General features: G+C 40.7%; 1 protein-coding gene across 1 annotated transcript; it reads right to left on the minus strand.

The window, feature by feature from the left end:
* Window positions 1-655: 655 nt before the first annotated feature.
* On the minus strand, window positions 656-21,570 carry LOC105928205 (5-hydroxytryptamine receptor 3A). The gene is made up of 13 exons (XM_012865353.3): window positions 21,499-21,570; window positions 17,628-17,708; window positions 17,168-17,221; window positions 16,795-16,866; window positions 15,624-15,787; window positions 13,612-13,656; window positions 13,320-13,429; window positions 12,684-12,853; window positions 12,371-12,531; window positions 1,871-2,081; window positions 1,608-1,778; window positions 1,427-1,500; window positions 656-1,355 (listed from the first exon to the last, which is right to left on the minus strand). Exons 1-13 carry the CDS (start codon window positions 21,536-21,538, stop codon window positions 1,119-1,121), a joined length of 1,590 nt encoding a protein of 529 aa, XP_012720807.3. The 5' UTR covers window positions 21,539-21,570; the 3' UTR covers window positions 656-1,118.
* Between the last annotated feature and the right edge of the window lie 2,894 nt (window positions 21,571-24,464).

A 24,464-nucleotide genomic window follows, 5' to 3' on the forward strand; every position in this document is an offset into this window, starting at 1 on the left:
ATACCATTGACATTGCCTTTATGACAAAACAATCATGTAAATGAGGACAAAAATACTGAAGAAAATGTGTCTCAAACACACCAGTCAATATATAATTGAAAAATTTAGCTGAAATAGAAGGCTGCATTTCATTCCGAATGAACAGCCATTTGTGAACCAAAGCAGTCAAATATTTTAATATGCAGTCTGTAAATGGATGGAAACAGGTGCTCTGGTCAGATGAGACCACCTTAAACTTTCTTGCCTACATTCAAAACACTGTGTGGCAAAAACCAAAACTCTGCCTGAAAATATATTCCCCATAGTGAAACATAGTTTCCCTGTCTCTTCAGCAGGGACAGGAAAACTGGTCATAGTTGATGGGAAGATGGTTAATCTAAATACAGGGAGATCTTGGAGGAAAGCCTGTTAGAGCCTGAAACAGACTTTGGGGTCGAATGCAGGATCACCTTCTATCAAAAAACTTGAAAAAAAACAAGATCATAGTAAATTACTTGTACTTGTATAGCACTTTAAATGGACCGACAATCCCAAAACGCTTTACACTACAGCCAGTCATTTATACACACGTTCACACCCTGATGGTGATGAGCTATGTCAGTAGCCACAGCTGCCCTGGGGCAGACTGACAGAGGCGAGGCTGCCATCGGCAATTTGAGTAAAGTGTCTTGCCCAAGGACACAACAACTGAGACAGTCGGAGCAGGGGGTTGAACCGGAAACCTGCAAATTGCAGGATGAACTCCTTAACTCCTGCACTACTGTTTTACATATGCATATGCTGTCGCACTATTCAGGGTTGGTCTATCACAACGCCCTACAGTACAGACGTTACATAAAAATTATTAGCATAAACACAAATTAAAAGTTATAGTAATGTAAAAAAGAAAAATTAATAATGGCAGACAAGGTATTTTCTTTTCATTTGTTAATTCAGCCAGAAGCTGATTAATACCAATGTTGCACATAGCAGTAGTTTTAGCAATGCAAAATTATAATGTGGGAGAAAAGTATTAAAAACATTTATTAACATCAATTGAAATTATTGATAAAAACAAAAGCTGTCAATGTCCAACTAAATACACAGGAATTTAAACACAATTTACTGTTTCTTACTGCTTACTCTTCATCTACAAAATACCACAATGTAGAGACAACCACTAAAAACAGGATTGCTGCTGTGACGTAAAATATTGCAAAAACTTTGTTTATTTTTTTTGCAGTTCTGGTCCAGTAGCCGTCTTTTTTGTCGTCTTCTCTGCCACCGAGAAGAATTATTGATTTCTTAATCTCTTCGAGCTCTTCTGACATCTTTTCCAGAGCGAGGGACACTTCAGGAAGTGCGCCCATACCACCCTGTAAACATGCTTGTGATGAAACTCATTTAAGAACAAGTCACAACATGTTGCTACTTTCAAAGTTCTTACCTCTTTTCCAGTAAATGGTGTTCCAACAGCTGACATTTTGTTAACAAATGAACAATTACCACATTTCTTGATCCCTGAAAAAGTGCAAAACAGTTTGCCAAGTCTTGACTATTTGAATCAAAACATGACATGATTGAATGTTTGAAACAAAACATGAGGACTGATGAAAGTGTGGTCTTACCTATGAAACAACTTTTTATGTTAGTCAGTTCCTCCTCGTTACCTTCTATTGGGCAGTTTGTCTTTTCCCCTTCAGTTTCCTGGGATGCATCTTTATTAATCAGATGACTCACCAAAATGGTCTCCAAGAGACTGAGCAGCATAAGAGCAAAGGTCCCAATGCAGTAAACCGCTGAGGGGAACATACAGGTTTAATATTGCCAGCCCTGATTGAGCAAATGCTGTAACTGCTCACAGAAATTAGTGAAGAAAACAATGTTTAACCTATTAGCGGAATCCGGTCTGATGAAGATGGAAGAATCTCATTGAGAATGAGCTGCATCACTGTGACGGCAAGCAGAACAGTGATTTTGAAGCCAACCTTCTCACCGCTTGTGTCTGACATCAGGAGGGAGGCGAAGTCCAGACACAAGAAGAAAAGGACAGGCAGCAAGAAGTTTGCAATATAGAGGACAGACCTCCTCTTCATGTTTATCTAAAAAAAAATGTGTGAGAAATTAGTTCCTGTCCATCTTGCAAAGGCATGATTTGTAACTTTATGACATGTTAAAAAGCATGAAAAATAAAATTGAAACCAGGTTGATTAATGCAATTTACACTCACTGGACCCCCTCACTGGGGGCAACTCACCCCAAAATCTACCTTTTTTGCTAATAGACTTTATACATGGATGTCATAGTGCCTTCTAGTCGTTATTTTGACAATTTACTGCACACTTGTCGAAATTCTGTTTTTGTGTCTAAAACTGCCTGTGTGGTGCCCTCCTCATGTTTACCGAGTGTAATGCTTCTGAAGTTTTAATCAGTTTTGGTATTGGTTCAAAAGATACTGTGACATCACCCAAACAATTAACAGTAGTTCTGCTGCTGTGGGGTATAAAAGCAGCACTCTCATGCCTCTGTAGCAAGCTGTAGTTGAAATTGTAAGCTTTGCTATCTTTTTTTTTCAATTCTCAGGTTAGCATTCTATTAGCTTAGCATTTAGCTAATTTATTCAGCATTTATTTACCTTGTTCTAGTCGCCCAGACCATGCCTATACCTCACTCACTGCACCTATTCTCTGGTTCTCTTCAGGCACATTTTTCAAATATTATTTGTGAGCTGAGCAAGGCTCTGGTAAAGGGAGGGTTACCCTTTAAGTAATTATTTTAAATATATGGTTAATCAAATAGTAACTCAGCCAGTAATAAAACAATACTATGTATTCAGGCATCTGGAGTTGGTTAGGCTCTAACTAAGCATCACAATGAGGTAAACATTTAAGTGACTGAGTCTGACATAGGTGCTGGTTCCTGACAGATTGGTCTGATCTCAGAAACTGCTGATCTACTAAAGTTTTCCATCTTTCAGGTTTACAGACAATGGTCAGAAAACAAGAAAGCACTAGTTAGGTGGAGGAAAAATCTCAAACTGGTCTTTTGAATGAGATCACTACACTCCATGCCCTCAACAATAACCAGATTTTCTGTCAGTTAGAATCACCTTTGGCCTGTTGCGAAATGGGAGATTGGATGGATGTGCAGCCGAGGAATCTGCAGCAACTGCATGACACTTTCATGTCTATATGGACCAAAATCTGTGAGGAATGTTTCTGAGACATTAGCTATGTTCACATGCACAAAATTTACACGATCGGATTTAAACATATTTGGATTGAAAAATATAAAATAAAAGATAAAATAATTGGATTGTACCATTTATATGAGCATCAGATCACAATGTGTGTTTATACACACATGGCTTTATTCAGAATAGAATAACTGACATGCAGAGAGTTATCAATTTTCCCTAAAAAAAAACACAGAAGAAGAATTACTTCCGTCTTTGCCTAAAAACAAAAAAATTGCTAATGTAACCGAGCGTTCTAGGTTCGTGGATACGGTGCGGCCAGCTATATGTATTTATAGAAATATCTGGATCATGTAAACAACAGACGGAATAGTGTGTTCAGCGGTAACCCCGCTTCTCCTCACTTTATTCTTCTTCTTCTTCAGCAAAAACAAAACAACAACACTCACGTGCTCCCCCTGCCGTACAACCCAGCGAACTCTCGCTCTCCGGCAACTAGAAGGGACACACTTTCTTTTCCATTTAAACATATAACAGTCTGTTACACACGTCCCCCCCTCAACAAGAGACGTCCCCGTCTCACCAAAAAAAAAAAAAAACAGGGACCCAGCAAACTACATCCCCAAAACACAGGGGAAGAGAAAAAAAATAAATAAATAAATAAAAAAAATTAAATATAAATATTCATATAAACATCACCCGGAATCCAACTCTTCCAGACAGTGGTAACACAAGATTCAAACCTTATCAAACATTCAGATAACACCTTTGAAATCACAAAAATGAGAAAAACAGCCTGAAACAGACTTTTTTTTTTTTTTTTTTTTTTTTTTTACAAAAACTAGACCCTCAAAACCTGACAAAGTCCTGCAGATAGGACGGAGGTCGTACCACTCGCCCTCTGCGAGACTGCCCTACCTGGAACTCTGGTAAGTTCCCCCATGGTCCATTGTCCATCTCACCAGTCTGAGACTGATCCCCGTGCTGGGGAAGCGAAGACTCGACCCCAAGAGGAGACATCACAGCAGCCGGAGTCGGAACGGTCTGTGCTGGCAATGGCAGAGTGTATGGCTTCAGTCTATCATGATGAACCACCTGGGCTCGCTCCATCGGGTCGAGGGCATTGACGATGCGATACGTTAGTGCAGACTCTCCACCAGAAACCAGCACTTGCACGACCCGATATGGACCCTTCCAGTGCGGTGCCAGCTTCATACGGCTTTCTGGGGGGTTGTTAATCCACACCAGCGCACCTACCATATAGGGACGGTGGCAGCTACCCTGATCATAGTACAGCTTCTGTCTTTCATGAGCTTCAGCAGAGTTAAGCCTGGCTGTGCTGAATGCTGACTCCAGCCGCTCTGCAATGATGGAAGCATAATCCATCAGAGATCCAGTGCCCCAGGGGTCAGGAGCACTAGCAGGCACTAGCACATCTGCAGGAACACGAGCCTCACGTCCGTGCATGAGGTAAAATGGGGTAAACCGGGTGCTTGCATGCATAGAGGTGTTATATGCAAAAGCAACATGCTTCACATAGGTGTCCCACTCACCGCCATGAGAAAGCAACAGCTTGGCCAGCTGATCAATCAAAGTCCGGTTATGGCGCTCCACCATGCCATCTGATTTGGGGTTATAGGCAGTGGTACGGGTTTTCTTAATCCCCAGCCGCTGGCAGAGGATCTGGATCACTTCTGCCTCGAACTGACGGCCCTGATCACTATGCAGGATTTCTGGGACCCCATGCACCAATACATAATCCTCAAAAAGGCATTGTGCAACTGAATGGGCTGTCTGGTTAGGCAAAGCATACAGGGAAACAAACTTAGTGAAATAATCCTCTACCACTAAAATATATCTGTTCCCTCGAGATGTCATGGGCAGCTCCAGGATATCTGCAGCCACTCGCTGCAGAGGACGGCATACCTGGGCCCCTCCCATAGGAGCCTTTGGCCCCGGGACTGGGCTCCTGCGAGTCTGACAGGCCCTACATTGTTCACACCAATGCCTTATGTCCCTCAACATGAAGGGCCAGTAGCAGGACTGTCTGGCCTTTTCCCACACACGTTCTGCGGAAAAGTGTGCAGCAGCTGGCCCCCCATGCAACTGTTGAAGGAGCTCCGGCACCATGGATGCAGGGACAACAGTCTGAATTCGCTTCTGTCCCGTGGTGTCAGTGACCGCTGTGCGGCACAACAACCCCTCAATCACAGACAGACGATGAAACTCAGTCCACAACTTCCTCAAGCCAGCAGAGGAATCCCGGGGGAGTTTACGAGGCCGTCGCACCCTGCCCTGCTCCAACCATGTTAACACAGTACTAATGTCTGGGTCCTCACGCTGCAGTGACTGCAATTCAGCTCTACTATCACAAAGTGAATAGACCAGAACTGACTCTGTTTCCACATTTGCAGCTGGAGAGTGGTCAGACGTCTCCACTGAGGCCACAGTAACAGGTCCCGTTACAGGAGCATTTGACCCGACAGGGTCAGGGGACACAGGCCGACGGGACAGAGCATCCGCGTTCTTGTGGCGTGCTCCGTCCCTGTGTACCATGACCCAATCAAATGGATCCAACTCCAGCACCCACCTACTCCTGCGTCCAGTAGGGTCACTATCAATCGCCATGCGCCTAAGGCCCAGCAGAGGGCGGTGGTCCGTGATGATGGAGAACGCAGACGCCCCCACATAGTGTTTGAACTCACGCACAGCCCACACCACGGCCCATAACTCTCTATCGAAGGTGGACCATCTTTTCTGTGTGTGTGTGAGAGCCTGGCTGGCGTAGGCTATCACCTTCTCACAACCCTCTTCGTCCTGTGCCAGCACTGCCCCAACAGAGTCTTTAGAGGCGTCTGTGTACACCTTGAAAGGGAGTGCAAAGTTGGGCAGCGTCACCACCGGAGAGGATGTGAGCACCTGTTTGAGGTAGGTGAACGCAGCCTCACACTCAGCCGACCACTCAAAGGGCACATTCTTCCCAGCCAGCCGATTCAGTGGTGTCGCGTGTCTGGAGAAATTACACACAAATCTCCTGTAATAGGAGCATAGGCCCACAAAGGCCCTGACCTCTGAAGGGGTGCGTGGAGTTGGCCATGTCTTCACCTTGTCAGTGTTCCGTGGGTCAGGTCGGAGACCATCCCTGGAAACAACATGGCCCAGGAAAACGACATGGTCCCTGGCAAAGTAGCACTTTTTGGGATTCAGCCTCAGACCCGCTCGCTGGATCCTGGACAGGACTTCATCTAAATGAATGAGATGTTCAGTGAATGTACGGCTGTAAATCAGAATATCATCTAAATACACCATACAAATATGCCATGGCAGGCCCCTGAGGATAAGCTCCATCATGCGTTGGAACGTGGCTGGCGAATTGGTCAGACCCATAGGCATAGCCCGCCACTGATACAGGCCCCGTCCAGTCGTGAAAGCTGTCTTCTCACGATCCTCTTCAGCCACTTCCACCTGCCAGTAGCCATTTGAAAAGTCAAGTGTGCTGAACCAGGCTGAGCCAGCTAGAGTGTCCAGGCTATCATCCACTCGTGGGAGGGGGTGTGAGTCTTTGATCGTCACTGCATTCAAGCGACGATAATCGATGCAGAACCTCCACTGCCCCCCTTTCTTTCTCACCAGCACCACTGGAGAAGCCCAGGGGCTACAACTCTCTTCCACAACGCCGTCCGCCAGCAGTTCAGCCACTTGGCGTTCGATCTCCGTCCGTTTCTCGGGTGATGCACGATAAGCACGCTGCTTCACTGGAGGCGAGTCTCCAGTTCGAATATGGTGTTTGATCAGCGTGCACTTGCCCGTGTTCCGGCCATCCAAGTTGAACACATCAGCGAACCTCCGGAGCAGTTCAGCCAGCCTGGCCCTTTGCTCAGCCGTAACAGGAGACTCCTCCAGGGAGACAGGGCTCACTGCGGCTGGCGGCACAGTTGGATGGTCGTCCGCAACATGACGGGGTAAAACTCCCCCAAGTGTAGTCCCCGTTTGAGTTCGACTGCCTCCCCTGTAGGATTGAGGATGCGGGCTGAGGTCACACCGTTTCTCACACTGTTCACTGTACGGGCGACCACAAGTCCTGTCGTATCCGGAATGTTAGGCTCCAGGTATCCCTCGAAGTCTGCAGCAGGCCGACCGGTTCCAGCAGGAGTGAGAATATTCACCGGTACCAGGGCCTCACTCAATGGGGGAATGGTCCAGACATCAGCAAGGGACACGTTACAACAACTAGGGATTAACTCACCACCTTGAAGCAGGGGGACTGAAACATCCCATAATTGTAACACACCTCGCCCCAAGTCCAACAATGCACAGTTCGGAGCCAGGAAGTCCAGTCCTAGCAGGACACACTGGGTGGATTCCCTTAGTACATGGAAGGTGTGCTGCCAGTAGGTCGGACCCAGGCGGAAGGTGATTTCACAGGTACCGAGTGTATCCAACATTTGTCCATTGATTGCCCGAGAGTCAATATAGTTCCTTTTCAGGGGCCTGTTTCGCAAGGCAGGGACTGACATACGGAAGTCCGCACTGATCAGTGACACCGACGCCCCTGAGTCCACTAACATGGGAACCTCTGTGCCTTCGACCACACCCCTGACGAAGGAAGTCGGGTGGCCGTTACAGTCCAAATGAGCCATTACATCGGAGAAGTCATTGTTCAAGGGGCCCCTTATAGAACTGGCTGGCATTTGGGCCTCAATGCCAGCTATTGGTCGTTTCCCTGACGGTCGTTAACCACGTCCCGCTGTCGAGGCAGAAAGTGCACACTACGCCGTCTGGGCTCATCTTCCTGTCGAGCACGCCAGCTCGGGCTAGGACTCCTGCCCCCCAGCGGCCTAGAGGGGGAGGACACCCCAGAGCCGCGAGGCTGGAAATCCCTTGGGCGTGGGAACTGCCCAGATTCAGGAGAGCGACCACGTTGCTCCTCCCGAGAGCTCCTGGACCGGCAGCCCCACTCACCACAGGTACAGTGACAGCGTTCTCCTGAGGGCGAGCGAACGCTTTGCCCCCTCATGTCTCTATTCCAAGCCCTCAGCCTCTGATTGTCCTCACAAAGTTCTCTCATTTCCACTCTCATGGAGTACATGTCCTCTGTTAGCTTCTCAACAGCCTTCTGGAGACCCCCCGGAACCGACACGGACTGGACAGATGTGCTCTCACCACCGTAGGCCGCAGTACTCACATAGTCTCTCTGTAGGGCAGCTCTGGCATTCTCACAGCGCTCAGCCACGTGTAACGCCTCCTCCAGGTCCGTGGCACCCATCTCCAAACACTTGGCCTTCAACGCTGGATCCAAACCAGCCAGAAAGCGTCGAAACTTCTCTTCTCTCTGTGCAACATCACCATAATCCGGAAAGGCCTCCGCGACCAGCCGGCTCACGTCAGCAGCGAACACCTCCAGGCTTTCCCCAGGAGCACGCGCCCGGGCTGTCAGGCTGGCTCTGAAGCGGTCCATCAACTGCCTCTGTCCAAAAGCCGCCCCAAGTCTCTCCTTCACCATAGTATAATCCGACTTGGTCGCCCCAGGGAGGCTGTCCCACAGCAGGAACGCGGACTTGCCGAGACGAGTAGGCAGAATCCTCACTAACTCCTCCTCACAGTTGCCGCCGCTCCTGGCTGTGGCGCCGACGGCCACCTCCAGTTGTCTCGCCCAGCTGAGGAAACTCTGGCTTCCGTCCCCGGTGAAAGGAGGGGGGAGATCAATCTTAACATCCCCGCCCGGTGAGTATCTGCCAAGCATGCTCGAACTGGGTTTAAAAGGGTCCTCGTCTGCAAACCACATGTCCACTTAGCGCTGTTTTTCCAGCACCGCACGAGATTAGCCAGCAAGCTATATCGGAGACGCTAAGCTATCCAACTGGCACGTAGCCGTCACGGACAAAAAAAAACAACAACGGGGATTCAGGAAACTCCCACCACCGCTGCCACCAATGTAACCGAGCGTTCTAGGTTCGTGGATACGGTGCGGCCAGCTATATGTATTTATAGATATATCTGGATCATGTAAACAACAGACGGAATAGTGTGTTCAGCGGTAACCCCGCTTCTCCTCACTTTATTCTTCTTCTTCTTCAGCAAAAACAAAACAACAACACTCACGTGCTCCCCCTGCCGTACAACCCAGCGAACTCTCGCTCTCCGGCAACTAGAAGGGACACACTTTCTTTTCCATTTAAACATATAACAGTCTGTTACACTAATAAAGCAGTCATGTACGAGTTTGTTGGTCTTCTGTGTGCCCAAGTTGGACTTGCACCAGGTTCGAATTTTGGTCGAGAGGCCACCGAATAAATATTAATTTTGAGCTTTTGTAAAGTTTCTAGCAGAAACATTGTATTGGGAGCACAGACAGTTTTGCTTCCCGATATAGTGTCTAGCCACTCAGAGCAGAAATATGTCACGTTGACGTGGGGCGCACATGCGCACGCAGGTCAGTTGACCGCTTTCAGAATAACTTGATCCTGACAAGTGTTAATATGCAGGCTGATTGGAGTGTCAATTGGCATAAACAACACATTTCATTCGGAAAACAATTTCATTAATCTGATCACAATATTCCGACTGCCGTGTATAAAGAGCACATTTTTATTCGATCAGTCGTTTATTGCAATTACTTTATGCCCACGTAAACATAGCTTCTGTTCAATTTGGCAAATCTTTCCAATTAAGTGGTCAGTTAGTGTAATAATAATACTGAGAATAAAAGGTGTAAAATCTCTCCAATCCAGAGCTACATAATTTATTAGTTATCTTTAGTGTTTAAAGGCATTCAAAATGAGACAAGCGTCGTCTCCACTCAGAGTAAAATACTTTGTAAAGAAGCAATTTTAAGTGTTGCATCTTCAGGAACTACTATAAGTAACTTTTCAAAGTTACTTGGCTATACATGTTGTTTTTCTACTGTCTTTATTAATTCTCAGACATCACAGCCTGCTTCCAAACACTGCTTGCAAAACAGTTTTGTATTTTGTGCAAATAATTTTGTTGACCTTATCCAATAACGTAATAATGGTCAGGAATATACACATATAAATGTATTTCTCTATACCTATTTTTGATGAGCAAACAAAAAAAAAATAACTGTAAAATATTTGCAAGAAGTGCATTGCAATTTTGGCATTACTACAGTGTTTTCTGCAAAAATCCTATTTTGAAATGATTTTAAAGCAATGGCTTTATTTCAAAGTAATAACTTTAAAATGGAAAAGTGAAAAGGATATTTTTATTGGTTTAAATTATTTGTTATGTTCCTATTAGCTTTATTTTATTGAAAGAGGCCAAAATTATTACATCATTGTTTACCACAGGCCTTTACAGTAATTAGAAAGGCTACTGCCACTTCCTGTCAGTATGTGTAACATGATCTGTTCTGCTATTTGATTGCTTTAAAAGCCAGCTAAAACACCAGTCATTACATTTTATGACATTTGAGGCAAAGCTCTATGTTTTTAAAGCAAGAGATCAACATTCTCAATAGGTTTATCTCCCCACAGTTAACTTAAACAGCCCTGAAAGGCAGTCACATTCAGTAAATTAGAATATAATTTCAGTAACTCATTTCACTAAGCGAAATATTAGATATTGATTAGATGATTGTAAGGTGAGGCTGTTTCCTTGTTTGATGTTACCATTAAATATAATCCTGTTTATAAAGTTATACCTCCAGCTGTCTTACACATTAAGATCTAATTTTACACATTTAGCATGAGCGTAACTGACATTCACAAGCACATGCACAGATTCTTCTTCTCCAGACTCCCAATAGCAGTTGGGAAGCCTTCATACAGATACTAAATGAGAGCCAACACCATTATGTTTATATTATGTTAAAATCTTGTTAAAACCCCACAATTGCATAAACTCATCCATGTTCTGTGTGGCTCTGTGGATGTTAAACCCTTGACGAATCCTGGCTTGAAGAAGAAATAAAGAGAAATATGAACACTATTAGTGTGAATGCCTGCTGCATTCATGCTAATCAATACACCAAATAAAAAGTAAGCCTGACACGTATTGAAGAGCCAAAATACTACATTTTCCCCAGTGGACTAACATGGATTTGACAGGTTTTTCAGTGAGAATGTATTGGTATTGTCCATCACATTTTCATTGATGGAGATTTGTCTTTGACATCTAGCAGTGGTCCAGATATAAAAACGCTTAATTTAAAAGGCCTATAAAAAAGAAAATGTTACTAAAAAACAATATTTAACATTATTTAATAATTTCCTTATTACAATTAAAATAACGACATTAAAATAATTATTGAGTAATTAACCAAATTTTCTAAGCCTTTACTTTCGTTAATGATGGTTTTCTGCTTTCAGCTAATGAAAGCATGAAGTTTAAGATCAGAATATTATATCAGACCAATGAAAAAAACATTTCTAATGTAGCTTCAAGAAAATTTGCTTATTAAAGGTTCTCATTTTCAACAGGTACTTTTAATCTGACAAACAAGCCTTATCAGAATGCATATTCTAATTTAGTTAGCATATTTGCATGTATTGCAAACTGAATTATTCACAAGTCATATAAAATTTGAGAAATGACATGCTAACATTAGCCAAGTACTGAAGAAAACTGCTCAACTTGAAAGCAGCATGAGTAACATGTGAGCTTGTCAAAGGCCTTATATCTGTCGAGACAGATATATGTTTAAAAACAAATGATGCTACAATCACATTATGTGCAGAACAATGTCAGAACACTAGAGCAGCAGCTTAAAAGAGTTATGTTCATGTTGTAGCAGCATAGAAAAATCCTGAAGACATTCCAGATGGGTCAAAATATCTGTTGCTGGCAGCAAGAAGAATGTGAGTGTGAATAGGAGCAGAGTTGCTGGTGACAAAATGTGATGTCTTATATTGCACTTTAAAGCTACCAAGTTTAAAATTATACACAAAGCATTTATTTTATCAGCTTTTGTGATCGATTTATGAGGCTGATGCTTGCTATTGTTAAATGACTCAGATTAAGGATGAAAACTCCACATTGAGACATCACTGTAAATTTTCAGAAAATGTAATCTATCTCATACATTAAATGTGTAAAACATATAAAATACATTTTGATCTGTCTCTCTACCACTCTTAAAGCTTAAGCTCATGCAAAAGGAAAATAAAATACAATGTAAAAACATAAGACATCATAAAATGATTCTTCACCAGAGGTACTGTCAAAAATACTTACTGTGTAAACAATCACTGTTTGATTGAATCCAAAATGGTTGACAGTTTTGGTTGTGACTGTCATGCTGACAAAAAGCCACTCATACTGAGTCTGCATGGCTTCACGAGACCAGTCTGTGATCACTGTATTATTACTGTTGTAAAATAACTTTATTTCTTCATCTGAGTTGGAAAAAAACAAACCAAAAAAAATGCATTTTAGACTTCTCCATGTATGTTAAGATGGGAAATGTGTGTTGTGCGTATTTACATAGGTGTTAACCCATTAATGCATTTAGTTAGGTTTAAAAAAAAAAGATATTCTTCGGGTTCACCTGAGTGCATAATTGACTTGAAGGAGATGTTGCAGCTCTGCATGTCGAATGGGAATTTATAAACACGCATCTTGCATGTGCAGACCACCACCTGGTCATTTCTAAATTCAACCCAGCCGTGGCTCCTGATGCTTAGATAAGGACTTGGAGCGGCTTTGTCCTGCTCTGTCCTACAGGAACGCACACACACACACACACACACACACACACACACACACACACACACACAGCAAAGAGGTTTTAAAGTTGACAACAAGGCAAAGTGCAGACTTGTTTCTGTTTATACCCACAATAAAATGTTTCCATCATGATAGTAATTCACCCAGAAAGGCCTAACATCATACTACTGCAATTTGCTCTTGTGAGACTTGACCATATAGCTTTAGCTTTGCTATGTTTAGTTATATCCTGCACCTTTATTTCAATAAATTAGAGACATTTAGGGCTTTGGGGTTTACGTTGGGAGAGAATCCTGTGATCATGAAGTGGAGTCTTGCACACCACACTCAACCCCAACTTTATTGCACTTTAGACATATTTATGACAACATTTCACTTTCTCTAATGGACATTTTGATGATGTTTTCATTTACTCAAACCTGTTCAGAAATGCAAGCAAATATGAATCAAAACTTACATCTCTTCAATAGTCAGATCTGGCATCCACAAAAGTTTAGTGGGGACCAAGATGTGTTTAACTCCACAGAATTGTTCCGGGTACCACCAGACGTATTCATTGTCCCATCGCTACTTAAGGAAAAGAAGACGGTGTAGCGGAACAATTCAGAGATAAAAGTAGGAGGCATGGAACATGGAGAAAAAGAGAACTACAAAATGTAGCGGTAAAATTTAAAAGGAAAAAAAAAACTGGATTTTCAAAACAGTGGCATATGTATGAAATGCTTAATTTTAAGGTAAATACAACTCACCAAATAAATCCAAATATAGGCAATGAAAGTCTGGTCAGTTTCTCTCTGTGAGCAAAGGAAGGAAGTTGAGTGAAATGCTTTATTGTATGCCAAAGTTAAACAACTCCAAAATAAAATATCTTTAAAACATAAATATATAAATATTTGACATGTTTTTCCCCCAACCTTGAAGGACTCATTTTCAACTTTTAAGAATAATCAGAACATGTTCAAAAATAAAAGAAAAAGGCAAAGAAAATTTTCCATTCAATTTTTCCTTCTTGCACAACATTTTTAACCTGGCAAACCAGATAGATAATGTGTGGCACTCTACTATCTGCACATTATTGATCTGGGACTGCTCCCTTTGAATCCGTTATGGGAAAAGGAGGGACATTCAGTAAAACTTTCCGAGCTGATTGGGCGAAGTGAGACCTTGTGCCCACCTACCGAAGATTGGGTTTAGCCAAAAACAGTATCAAATGAAAATGCAAGCAAAAGGTGCCATGAGAAACCACAACAAGTTAAGCTAATCAAGGCACTTCTTTCTGTTCTTCTTTCGAAGAAGAAATCCTGGATTCTTACAAAACAGATGTGATAGCAGCAGCTACGTGTGTGTCCTTCTGCGCTGCCATGTTTAGTTTGAATCAACTGTGGGCTAGACAGTTCTTGCTTTCATCACAGCTGGTATGTCCCATAATACTCCAATGTGATTAGTCCAAAACATTTTTGGTTCGGGCTTGAACGACTGAGTTGGGAGCAGGACAAGATGGATTCTCGTGTGTTTGTAAATGCACGAATACCGCGAGAATTCAGCTTGCAGGCAAGGCTACATCATTTTGCAGTTGGGCCAATACCTTTAAAGGTAGAGTTGGCGAATTTTCCAGAAGTTTCCCCAAGTCCCTTTTTGAATAACTGCGCATGCGCAAAATCGTCTTCCCTGTTCTTCCGCTCCTCAGGGGGATCACATAAAAATGAATCCCCCAAATTCTTTCTGGTCTTATTTCTTTACATTGACGCATTCCTCTTGGTCTCGTAAACTTGTACGTGGTTCACCTCTTGCGATTCTCAGCCATGATGAAAATATACAATGAGAGCAGCAGAGCTACAGTGAACGGCTAACAGGAGCCTCTTCTATGAAGGCCAGATTTGTGGAGGGCATGATTAATACAGTAGCTCATCTGTCAACATATTGCTCATGAGCTGTGACTCCATGCAGCTCTTCCAGAGTAACCTTTGCTTCTTGACTGCTTGTCTACTGCTTTACTCGGGTGACAGTGTCACAGTAGTTAGGGAGTTCATCCTGTAACAGGCAGGTTATGCGTTTGAACCCCCACTCTGTTCATTTCAATTGTTGTGTCTTTGGGCAAGACACTTCACCCACTTTACCTGCTGCTGGTAGTCTGAAAGCTCAGTGGTGCTGTGTGTATGGCAGCCCCGCTTCTGTTAGTCTTCCCCAGGAAAACTCTGGCTACAATTTAGCTTACCACCATCAGCATGTGAATGGTTGAATGACAGAATGTTCTGTAAAGCGCTTTGGGTTCCTACAAGTGCAGGCCATTTACCATTCTCCTTGCCAGGCCTCTCAGTTTAGGTCGAAGATTAATAGGCAGTTGAGCCATAGTGTTCCCATTATCTGAAAATATCGCTTCATTAGTAGTGTAATGCTTGGGTTAAGGAGTTTAGCTTACCTTTCACTAAACTTCTTTATAACTTTATCCCTGACCTGCCAGTGTGTTTATTGGTCTTTGTAATGCTGTCTGTTGCTTAATGTTTTCTGACTCTAAGGTCTCCAAGGAATCATTGTATTTATACTGAGGCTAAATCGTGTGATTGTTTACATAGAATTTATGTTGCGGTAAAGGGGAGAAGGCATATGCACTCTATACTATACTCATCTTTTTCTAGCACATACAATCTCAGTAAAACACATAGATCTTTCTTTGTTTTGATGCAACATAATTGTGTTAAAGTTCAACTGATTTAGTGGTGTACTAATTATCCAACACATTTCAGGAAATTTAAGACCTTACCACATCTAGGATAGCATAAATCTTCATCTCCAGAAGTACCCATGTCAAATGATTGAGGTTTTTAACAGGGCGACCCAGTGTGTACTTGTCACTGTTCTCAGTCAGATTCAGGTGTTTTAAAACAGCATAAGAGCTGCATTCTTCATCAACCTTAACATCATTTTCTGAAAATTTAAGAAGAGACATTTCACTGTGAATGAGTTTATTGATATTTAAAAACATTCATGTTGAATGAAAGTTGACTCCCATTCGTATTTTTCCTCTTGCACTGTTTGCTTAAATAAAAAAGATTAACAATTCAATGTGCTGAAGCAAATAAAGAGTTAATATTTACAGCTGATCAAAAGACAAATTTAAACTTGCAACTATAAAATTGACTTTTTCCTCTTAAAAATTGGATTTCCTGGACACAGTAACTTTCTGACCAACTTCAACTTCAAAATTCAAAATTACTGCCTTATGCTTAAGAGATGAGAGCTGCAATAACAAACCTATGCAGCATACACTGTCATAGTCTAAGAGGTGGCACCTGGACCAAAGTGCAGACCGGAAGACAGCTTAGTGAATAGAAATATTTAATGAAAAAATAAGCAAAACCTAAAGGGAAAACCATGAGGCGCATGAGACATTGCCCGAGGGCAGACAAACAAAGCGGGACAGCGAGGCATAAAGAGAAACACGCAATCCTGCAAAGAACCAAGGACAAACAGGAGCTTAAATAATGGAGGAAACAGATTAGTGGCATGGGGGACAACGGGCAGACACACGTGATTTGAATGAGTAGGATTACAAAGTGGCAGAGCATGAGAAACAGGAGGAAAAAGCCCAATAACATGAAAGTAACCCAAATATACAAATAATACAGGAGTAAACTGAAAAACTACAAAGTCATCAACATCCTGACATACACATTGTGTTGTCCAATTGTCCATAACTAACTTTAATCCTGGACAGAGAACCCTTCTGATTTTCTGGTATTCAGCAAAAACATTGTTCTGATGTGACAGCAGTCACAAATCATAGAGTTTATAGGATTTGCCATATGCAATGACACCAAAAGGCCACAGTGAAAAAAAAGTTTTTCCTTCAACACTACCTCTGCTTTTAAATTATTTCCAAATATGAATATCTGTATTTATATCTGTGTTTTAACATGCATTTTGTTTCTTACCTCGAATTTGTTCAAAGATCAGCTGAAACATTTCACGATCTGGGTAATACATAACATTCATATCAACGTTTCCTGAAAGTAGAGAACATAATGTTTTTCTGCCGCAGTAAAATAAAGCAAACTTCATCAGAAATAATTGAGCATAAGTTTTAGCACAAATAATTAAAACATATACAAAATTATTTATTATTAGCATCACAGTTATATCCACCATTATTAGCATTTGTTAAAAAGGATTACACCTTTTGGTAGACTCAATAACAACAATAAAAACTTTTATTATCAGAGTTATTTCAATCAAATGTGTCGAAGTATTATTAAATATAAAATATATTGGCTATATATTGGCAGCTTTTGGAGTTTTTGGTTTTACCTGGCATTAGGAGCAGGGGTGGCTCAGAGTACTCGGGATCAGAGGTATTTCCACCTGACAGAAGAAAAATAATATCTTTTAACTACTCTCAGTGGTATCTCTGTGTAGACGCAATACAATAGAATATAATTTATTGTCATTGTTTCGGACAATGAAAAACAGTTTTACACATAGGTAGACATGGGTGTGTTGATATATAAACACTCACCTGTGTGTGCATGTTTGTGTTGTTCAAATTTATGTATTATATGTATTTTAGAAATTGTTTGCTGCATGCATGGCAATAAAAAATTACAGATATGACTCAAATATTAAGATTTCCTTCATTTAATTAAAGGTGAAAATGGTTTTAAGAGTCAAAGTTTATCCAAATGTCTTGCAATCCCACTTGTAAAAGTGTTCATAGAACCAATGTCACAATTTAAAATCTTCAGAAACTTTTAGGGTATTAAGTTTGTACCTGACATTTCCTCAAAGCTTTGGACTGATCCTGGAAGATCTTCATAATGTTGTTGTGGTTGTAGAGATGAAGTATTTCCACCTGAAACGGACAAATGTTACCTTTATATTGAGGTATTGGACTGAAGAAAAAAAAATGAAATTAAAATTTAGAACATCACCAGTGAATGTTACATGTGTGGACTAGGAAATTATTTGATAAAAAAAAACACAGTGTTATGATTTTGGCCCAGCTGCCTGTCTACTGCCTCTTCTCCTCCACAATACATTTGTGTGGACTGACAAACAAACAAATGTCTTTTTTTTCTCCCTCTTGTGTTTATTGTTAACATCAAACATCTTTACATCTTTCTTTCCTTCTTCTGTGGCAGGGTTACTGTGCCATTCACTGATGTGGCATAGATATTTCAATGGCTATTATGGCACCTCCGGCTTCTTGTGGTTTCATCTTAACCACAAAGTCTTCTGTGCTTATACAGTATTTGGTTGTGTGCCTAAGGCACGGAGGAAGTAGGGTATTTGCCCGTAGAATGTTTACAGGCCTCCAAATCAAACTTTTCTTAATGATTTGAATGACCTGTGATAGGAGGTTCAATCTGTTGTTGAGTAAACTCAGTAGATAACTTTCAGTCTAAAGTTTCAGACACCATTGCACCAATTACTGTGAAAGTGGTTTCTGGGACAAAGAGATCACTAGGACATCTATAGAGAGATACTTTAAAGCTATAACTTACAACTGATAAAAATGCAAGGGAATCTTTCTTTGAGATTATCAGCAAAAACATTAACAATGCCCGTGCCTTATTTGTCACGGTTGACAGGTTAACAACCCCCTTGTGACTGCGGCATTTGAACTCCACTCTACCACAGCCTGCAATAAATTTGCTAACTTCTTTACTGAGAAAATCCAAAAGACTAGAAAGGCAGTCTGTACATCCATATCAAGTTCAGTACCAAAGTTGTCTCCAACTAGAATTGATTTTAACAAAATGTCTCAATTCAGCCAAATAAACTACAAAAGCTTATAAGAAATCCTTCACCAGCTAAGTTCCTCCTCCTGCTGTGTTGATGATCTACCTAATGCTGTCTTAATGAAAGATTTGCTTGACTTGACTCAGATAATGTTTTCTTCTCGCATTTTCTGTTCATGTTCAGCACTTTGAATTGTCTCTTTACTGAAATGTGCTATACAAATAAACTTGCCTTGCCAATTCCCACACCCATCCTCCGAAGGATGTGTCTAGATGTCCCCACAAAAATTAACCTGGAATGACAAAGTTGCCTTGGAAGGAAGAACAGAGACAAAACCCAAGAGCAGAGTTAAGAAACTCTGCTGCCTTGCCATCTATGCAAGGCAAGTTTATTTATATAGCACATTTCAGTACTAAGACAATTTAAAGTACTTTATATTATGAAAATTTCTCACCAACATGAGGCACAGATTAGGGCATGTGAGCCAGAGGCCATCCGAGCAAATAATGGGTTTCTAGAGTAACATGAAAACTGCTGATTCCAAGAAAGACAGTCTTGAGAGTGTCCTTTTATTTGCACAACCATAAGCGGAGCAAAAGTTGGGCATCCTGGGACACAGTTCTAGAAGTTTGCTTACTGTCAATACAAAAATGACAGAAATAATGTATGAAGTTAGACAATCATTTAATTCAATCGATTGGTCCCATGTAGCACCTAAAAGGGTGACGTTTTCAGCCAGCTAATTTATCTGGAAATCGGTTGAGAATTCACCGGATTCAGAGTGTCTGAAAACATAAAGTACCACTTTCCTGAATTGACGTGTATTCTCTCTGACCGCAGCTTGGTCTGACCCAAGATGGCAGCTCTGTCAGCACGCCTCTCACCCGACGACGCGGCGTCTATGTATACATGTCTGTGACTGCGGTTACCACAATTAATAGTAGATTATGAAACTAGTACCAGATAAGAAAATAAATATTATCTGCACAAAAATGGGTGAAAACTGCTAAGCGCAGAACAGAAGCAGGAGAGAGTTTTGATTTATGGAACTTGAGAAATGAAAGTAACCAACATTAGCATCTCAAAATAGCATTTAATTCTGAAGTATAATACATTTTATCAACAAATACCTAATCTCTTTTATAAAACTAAATATTCAGTGCCATGCAGGAGTTCTGAAGACTGCTGGAAAGATCGAAGTGCAAAGACTGAGGGCTGGTAAAAATTCAGATTCTTAGCCACAGCTGCCTGAAAAAGAACAGGTGAGGGTTTTGCTTTAACCAATATTTTGTTGCTATTATGGCTTTCATTTTTTTTGTCGACCCTTTGAGGCAGTTCAGACATAAATAACAGGTGTTATTTTTGTTACATGATATACAGCACAACAACACTAGATGCTGCCTAAACAACTGCTATTTTTTGTTTAGACTTTTGCTAATTTATAATAGCGTAATTAAGATTCCACAAAATGATAGTGCTATTTATTTCCCTATTTCTACTTCTAGAATTAGGATATAGACAAATAAAACAGAGGAACACTATTTACATTGGTTTTATTGTAAGATTTCCACACTGTCCATTAGTAAATTAGTACAAACCAGGGCCAGAGCAAGACATTCTCATCATGAGGGACTTAGCCTACGTATCCTGATGCTGAAGTCAAGCATAAAAAAAATAGGAGCATGCATATTGCGTAGGACGAATGACGCCAGACCAATGAAGCTTTAGACCAATAATGTCTTCATTATTATTGTAAAGTTCATTATTATTGTAAAGTTCAAATCAAACCTACGCCCTTTGACTCAAAACTTTACACGAGAATCTTCTGGTATGCAAAAAATAAATAAAAATGAAAACCCACAAAACAATCAAAAAATTCAAAACCATATTTACAGAACAGGAAGAACAGTTCTTAAGATGACGACAGCTAAAGTTTTCAAACATTCCTTCCCTTGATTATCATTTTAGATTGTTTGTGGTAACAAAATATACATTTTATGATACTAGACATATCTGTTTAAACAACTGTTTGAAAAAGAATTACATTTTCGAAATATTTTACTTTATGTTTATTTAGGAATGGTTTCAGTACTTGCTATTCCTAATCCTGCTCTTTAAGTTTATCTGGCAGATTTTTTAAGTCATGTAATTTCTCATTCTGACTTCAAATACTTCAAATACTTCAAGTACTTCCAAATGTGGAAGATTGATCTCACATAAAAAACAACAATCATGAGAAGTCATGAATATTACAATAAGAAATAGTGTCTTGTTGTCCTTAGTCTACCACAGAAAAACTGCATAAAGCAATTTAGAATAGGTTCCTTATCGTGTTTGTGCAACCTCCCATTAGAAATTGCAGAATGTTTTACATCCATCTATCTATTGTCCATGCCCGCTTATCCTTGTCTCGTAAGACAAGGTTACTGTTCTACAACAGTAACAGCATTCCCGCCTACTCCTCACCACTGACATGTTTAATTATTTACAACTGTTTCTCACAATGGCTCACAGATAATAAGAAAATAAAATGATAAAAATAAATGGAAACATAAAAATCTAATTAGAATTTCTATTTCCTGCGTTCTCTTGTATCCTCTATAGAAGTGACCCTGAGCTAAAATAATGAATCAAATAGGATTTTCAAAGTTGCATTGCAAACATTAAACATACCTTCTGTTGAAGCAAATTTGTTAATTAAACAAATTAGACTTCTGTGGCTGACTCTTAATGCTGCCCCCTCACCTTGCACTTCCCTCTTTCAAAAAACAAATTTAGTCATGTTGCAATACTTCTGCAAGTTATAAATACACAAACATAGTTATTTAATATGCTGCAGCAATTGCAATAAAATGCAATGCATATTGTTGAAATCAACTCTATGTATTATCACTGCTTACCTGTGAGGAGGAGCAGAGTGAATAAACCTGCAAGTATCATCGCTGTGAGGTCAGTGCTTCTCCATTGGCTGTGTTTGGATGTTTGCTGTTACTTATATGTCACCGCCCTGCTTTTATTGGGGGGAGGGCAAGATACAACAATACATTTTCTCCTACAGTTTTTATTGGTTGCTTAGACCTGTTTGAAGAAACTGGCAACCTCTCAGTTTTCATCATCATCATCTCTTCAGAGCAACAGACACATCTTGCAAATGTGTTAACCCATTCTCATTGGTTTGACTCATTTTGACCATTGGTGCCACTGTTTAGGCCTCTGCATTAACTGTTTTGAAAAATGTGGGTTTTGAGTTGACTGCTGCGTCAAAGCAACCAATAAAAACTGTAAAAACTTTAATATATGGCCCACAAAAAATGCTTTTGTGTGTTACACCAGGATTTTTAACAACTATATTTAAAAATTAATTTAAAAAAATTGGTACTATAATTTTGACTTTTTCTTTTCTAAGCATCTCAAGACCAGCTTTGCTGTGATTTTAGTCTTGCTCATCTTTTCAGAACCACACTACTGAATCAGTCATTCATTATATTTAATAGATATCAGATGAAACAAACAGAAAACCGAATTACATCACATTACATATTTTTACAATTATTAATAGGAAACTAAAAGTCTACCTCCAAGGCTTACAGCAGGAGAGGAAGAACATTTCAGAATATGTAACACAAAAAAATTATTAAAGCTACGGCACCCAATCCGCAAATAAAAACTATTTTCCTCTTCTTCTGTACATAGCAAGCACTTAAATTTAACTATGTAATATGATCAACTGTTTTTTTTTTTGTGTTTTTCTTTTTTGTGGTCGTAATAAATTGATTATCAAAGTGGCTCTTAGAAACCAACATCTTCTGCATTAGGTTTTTAAAAACAGGATGTGGGAAAACAAAGCTTTTAGATGAACACTTTCATGTTTTAGCAGAGTAGAATGTCAAAGACAAAAGCACAGTTTATGGTAATAAACAGAAGGCGAGATTACAGTATGGCTGCAGCTAACGATCATTTTAGTAATGAGTATTTTATCAATTATTCTAATTGGATGATAAATTTGAACATTATATAGATGTTTAAGTTAAATACACAAGCTTATTTGAAAATGCAAGTAAAAAATAATTCAATTATTTTTTTTTAATTCACATTCTATTGCTTAAAATGCAATAAAATAGAATGAAGTCTGTGTACACTTGAACATGTGCAGCAAAGGATGCTCTGCAGATAAAAAATAATACCTAGCATCAACATGTCAAAGGTGCAGCCCTTTCTGCTTCCCTTAGCATCAGTTATGGGCACCTTACTTAAAAAGTTACTAGTTATAATTGCTAGTCATGGCTCCCAAAATGTCACTGAGTTACTAACTCTGTTAGTGCACTATCAAAGTAATTAGTTACTAGGCAATCTAAAATGTCTGGATGACCTTCCAGTAATTGGAACTTTAAAGGCATACTATGCAACATTTTTCAGTTAATTAATGTGTTCCATACCATTTTGGATGATTAAATGAGTCATTTCAGGTCTAACAAAGGTTTTCTCGGCCGCCCTGGGGGTCTGTGGGGGAAATACCGCACTTGCAAGAGCAAGAGCTCACGGCCCGCACCCACAGAAGTCTTGCTTTACGGGGAGAACTCCATGTGTTTTTGCCCTGCCATTCACTATATGCACGCGCGAAAGCAACAACATAAACATGCAAGCATATCGAGTTTTATTTTTATTATTATTATTATTATTATTATTATTATTTTATTATTTTATTTTATTTTATTTTATTTTTTTTTTATGTTGGCGAGACGCTACCGCGGCAGCCGCGGCGAGGCGGCGGCGGCGGCCGCGGCTTGGCGAGGCGGTGGCGGTAGCGTCTCGCCAACATAAAAAAAAATAATAAAAAATAATAATAATAATAATAAAACGGACGAGGCGGCTGCGGCAGGGGCCGCGGCTTGGCGAGGCGGCGGCGGCGGCGGCAGCGGCCGCCGCCTCGCCAAGATAGCGCTGCGGGAAGCTTGATGTTCATACCTTCACTGTGTTAGTCATTGTTTGTACTGCCGTTTTTTCCACTTTTCGTTGCGTTCGCCTGTCTGCTAAGCTCAAAACAACCGCGCCTGGCTTGTCGGAGAAACCAGAACAGCTGAGCATCTTTACGACAGTGCACTTTTACTTTCGCCCTCTGGGGGGAGCCTCGCTGGAAAATCAACCCCGGTTGCATAGTATACCTTTAAATACCACTGAGTTTGATTATTAAAGATAAAATGCATATTAATCAAATTAACTACATATATAAATTCATTGTACACTATACCATCTTAGTGTGTGTGGTGGGAAAAGTGAGTCGAGAGTAAAGACGCCTATCAGTTGCAATATACTCAGAGGTGGGTAGAGTAACCAAAAATTGCATGCTCTTGCCACATGAGGGAAGGCATTATTATGCATCAGGAGGAACGGTTAGGTTTTGATGATGCCATGTATTTATGTGGCAACCCAGAGGAGTTGGACTGCTAGTACAGCCTTTGTAGGGTCCAGGTAGCTAGATATTTTTACCCATATAATTGTATATTTACAACAATGAATAGATTGTGTCAAGAACCAGACAGGCAGGAAACCTGAAATTCAAGCGAGATCTGTGTTACATTTAAAAGGTTTATTAATAACAAAACTGAAAGTCTGATTGTAGGCAGGTGACCTGGCAGTGACAATAGCTGGCTACACACTGCAGAGGTGTCAGGCAGAATGGTTGTCCGACTTTAGTCAAAGTCCGTGGCACAAGCTTCGGGTCATGTATGGGTGGTCAGAACCAAGATGAGCAGAGAAAATCTAGGGTTAAGGCAAGGCTCATTAGTCCTGGAACAATTCCAGGTTGAGGTCTGGAAATCAGAGGCTTGGTAGATGTCCAACAATTGAGAGGCAAGGTAAAGAAATC

The sequence above is a fragment of the Fundulus heteroclitus genome, chromosome 10, assembly GCF_011125445.2.
Source record: "Fundulus heteroclitus isolate FHET01 chromosome 10, MU-UCD_Fhet_4.1, whole genome shotgun sequence".
Classification (NCBI taxonomy): Eukaryota; Metazoa; Chordata; class Actinopteri; order Cyprinodontiformes; family Fundulidae; genus Fundulus; species Fundulus heteroclitus.

Coding starts and splice junctions, on each gene's coding strand:
- LOC105928205 (XM_012865353.3), bottom strand. CDS start 21,538: ATGATACTTGCAGGTTTATTCACTCTGCTCCTCCTCACAG. Junction 16,867..17,167: donor ACCCCTGCTCCTAATGCCAG/GTAAAACCAAAA, acceptor CTCTACTTTCAG/GAAACGTTGATATGAATGTT. Junction 12,532..12,683: donor CAAGTCAATTATGCACTCAG/GTGAACCCGAAG, acceptor TTTCCAACTCAG/ATGAAGAAATAAAGTTATTT.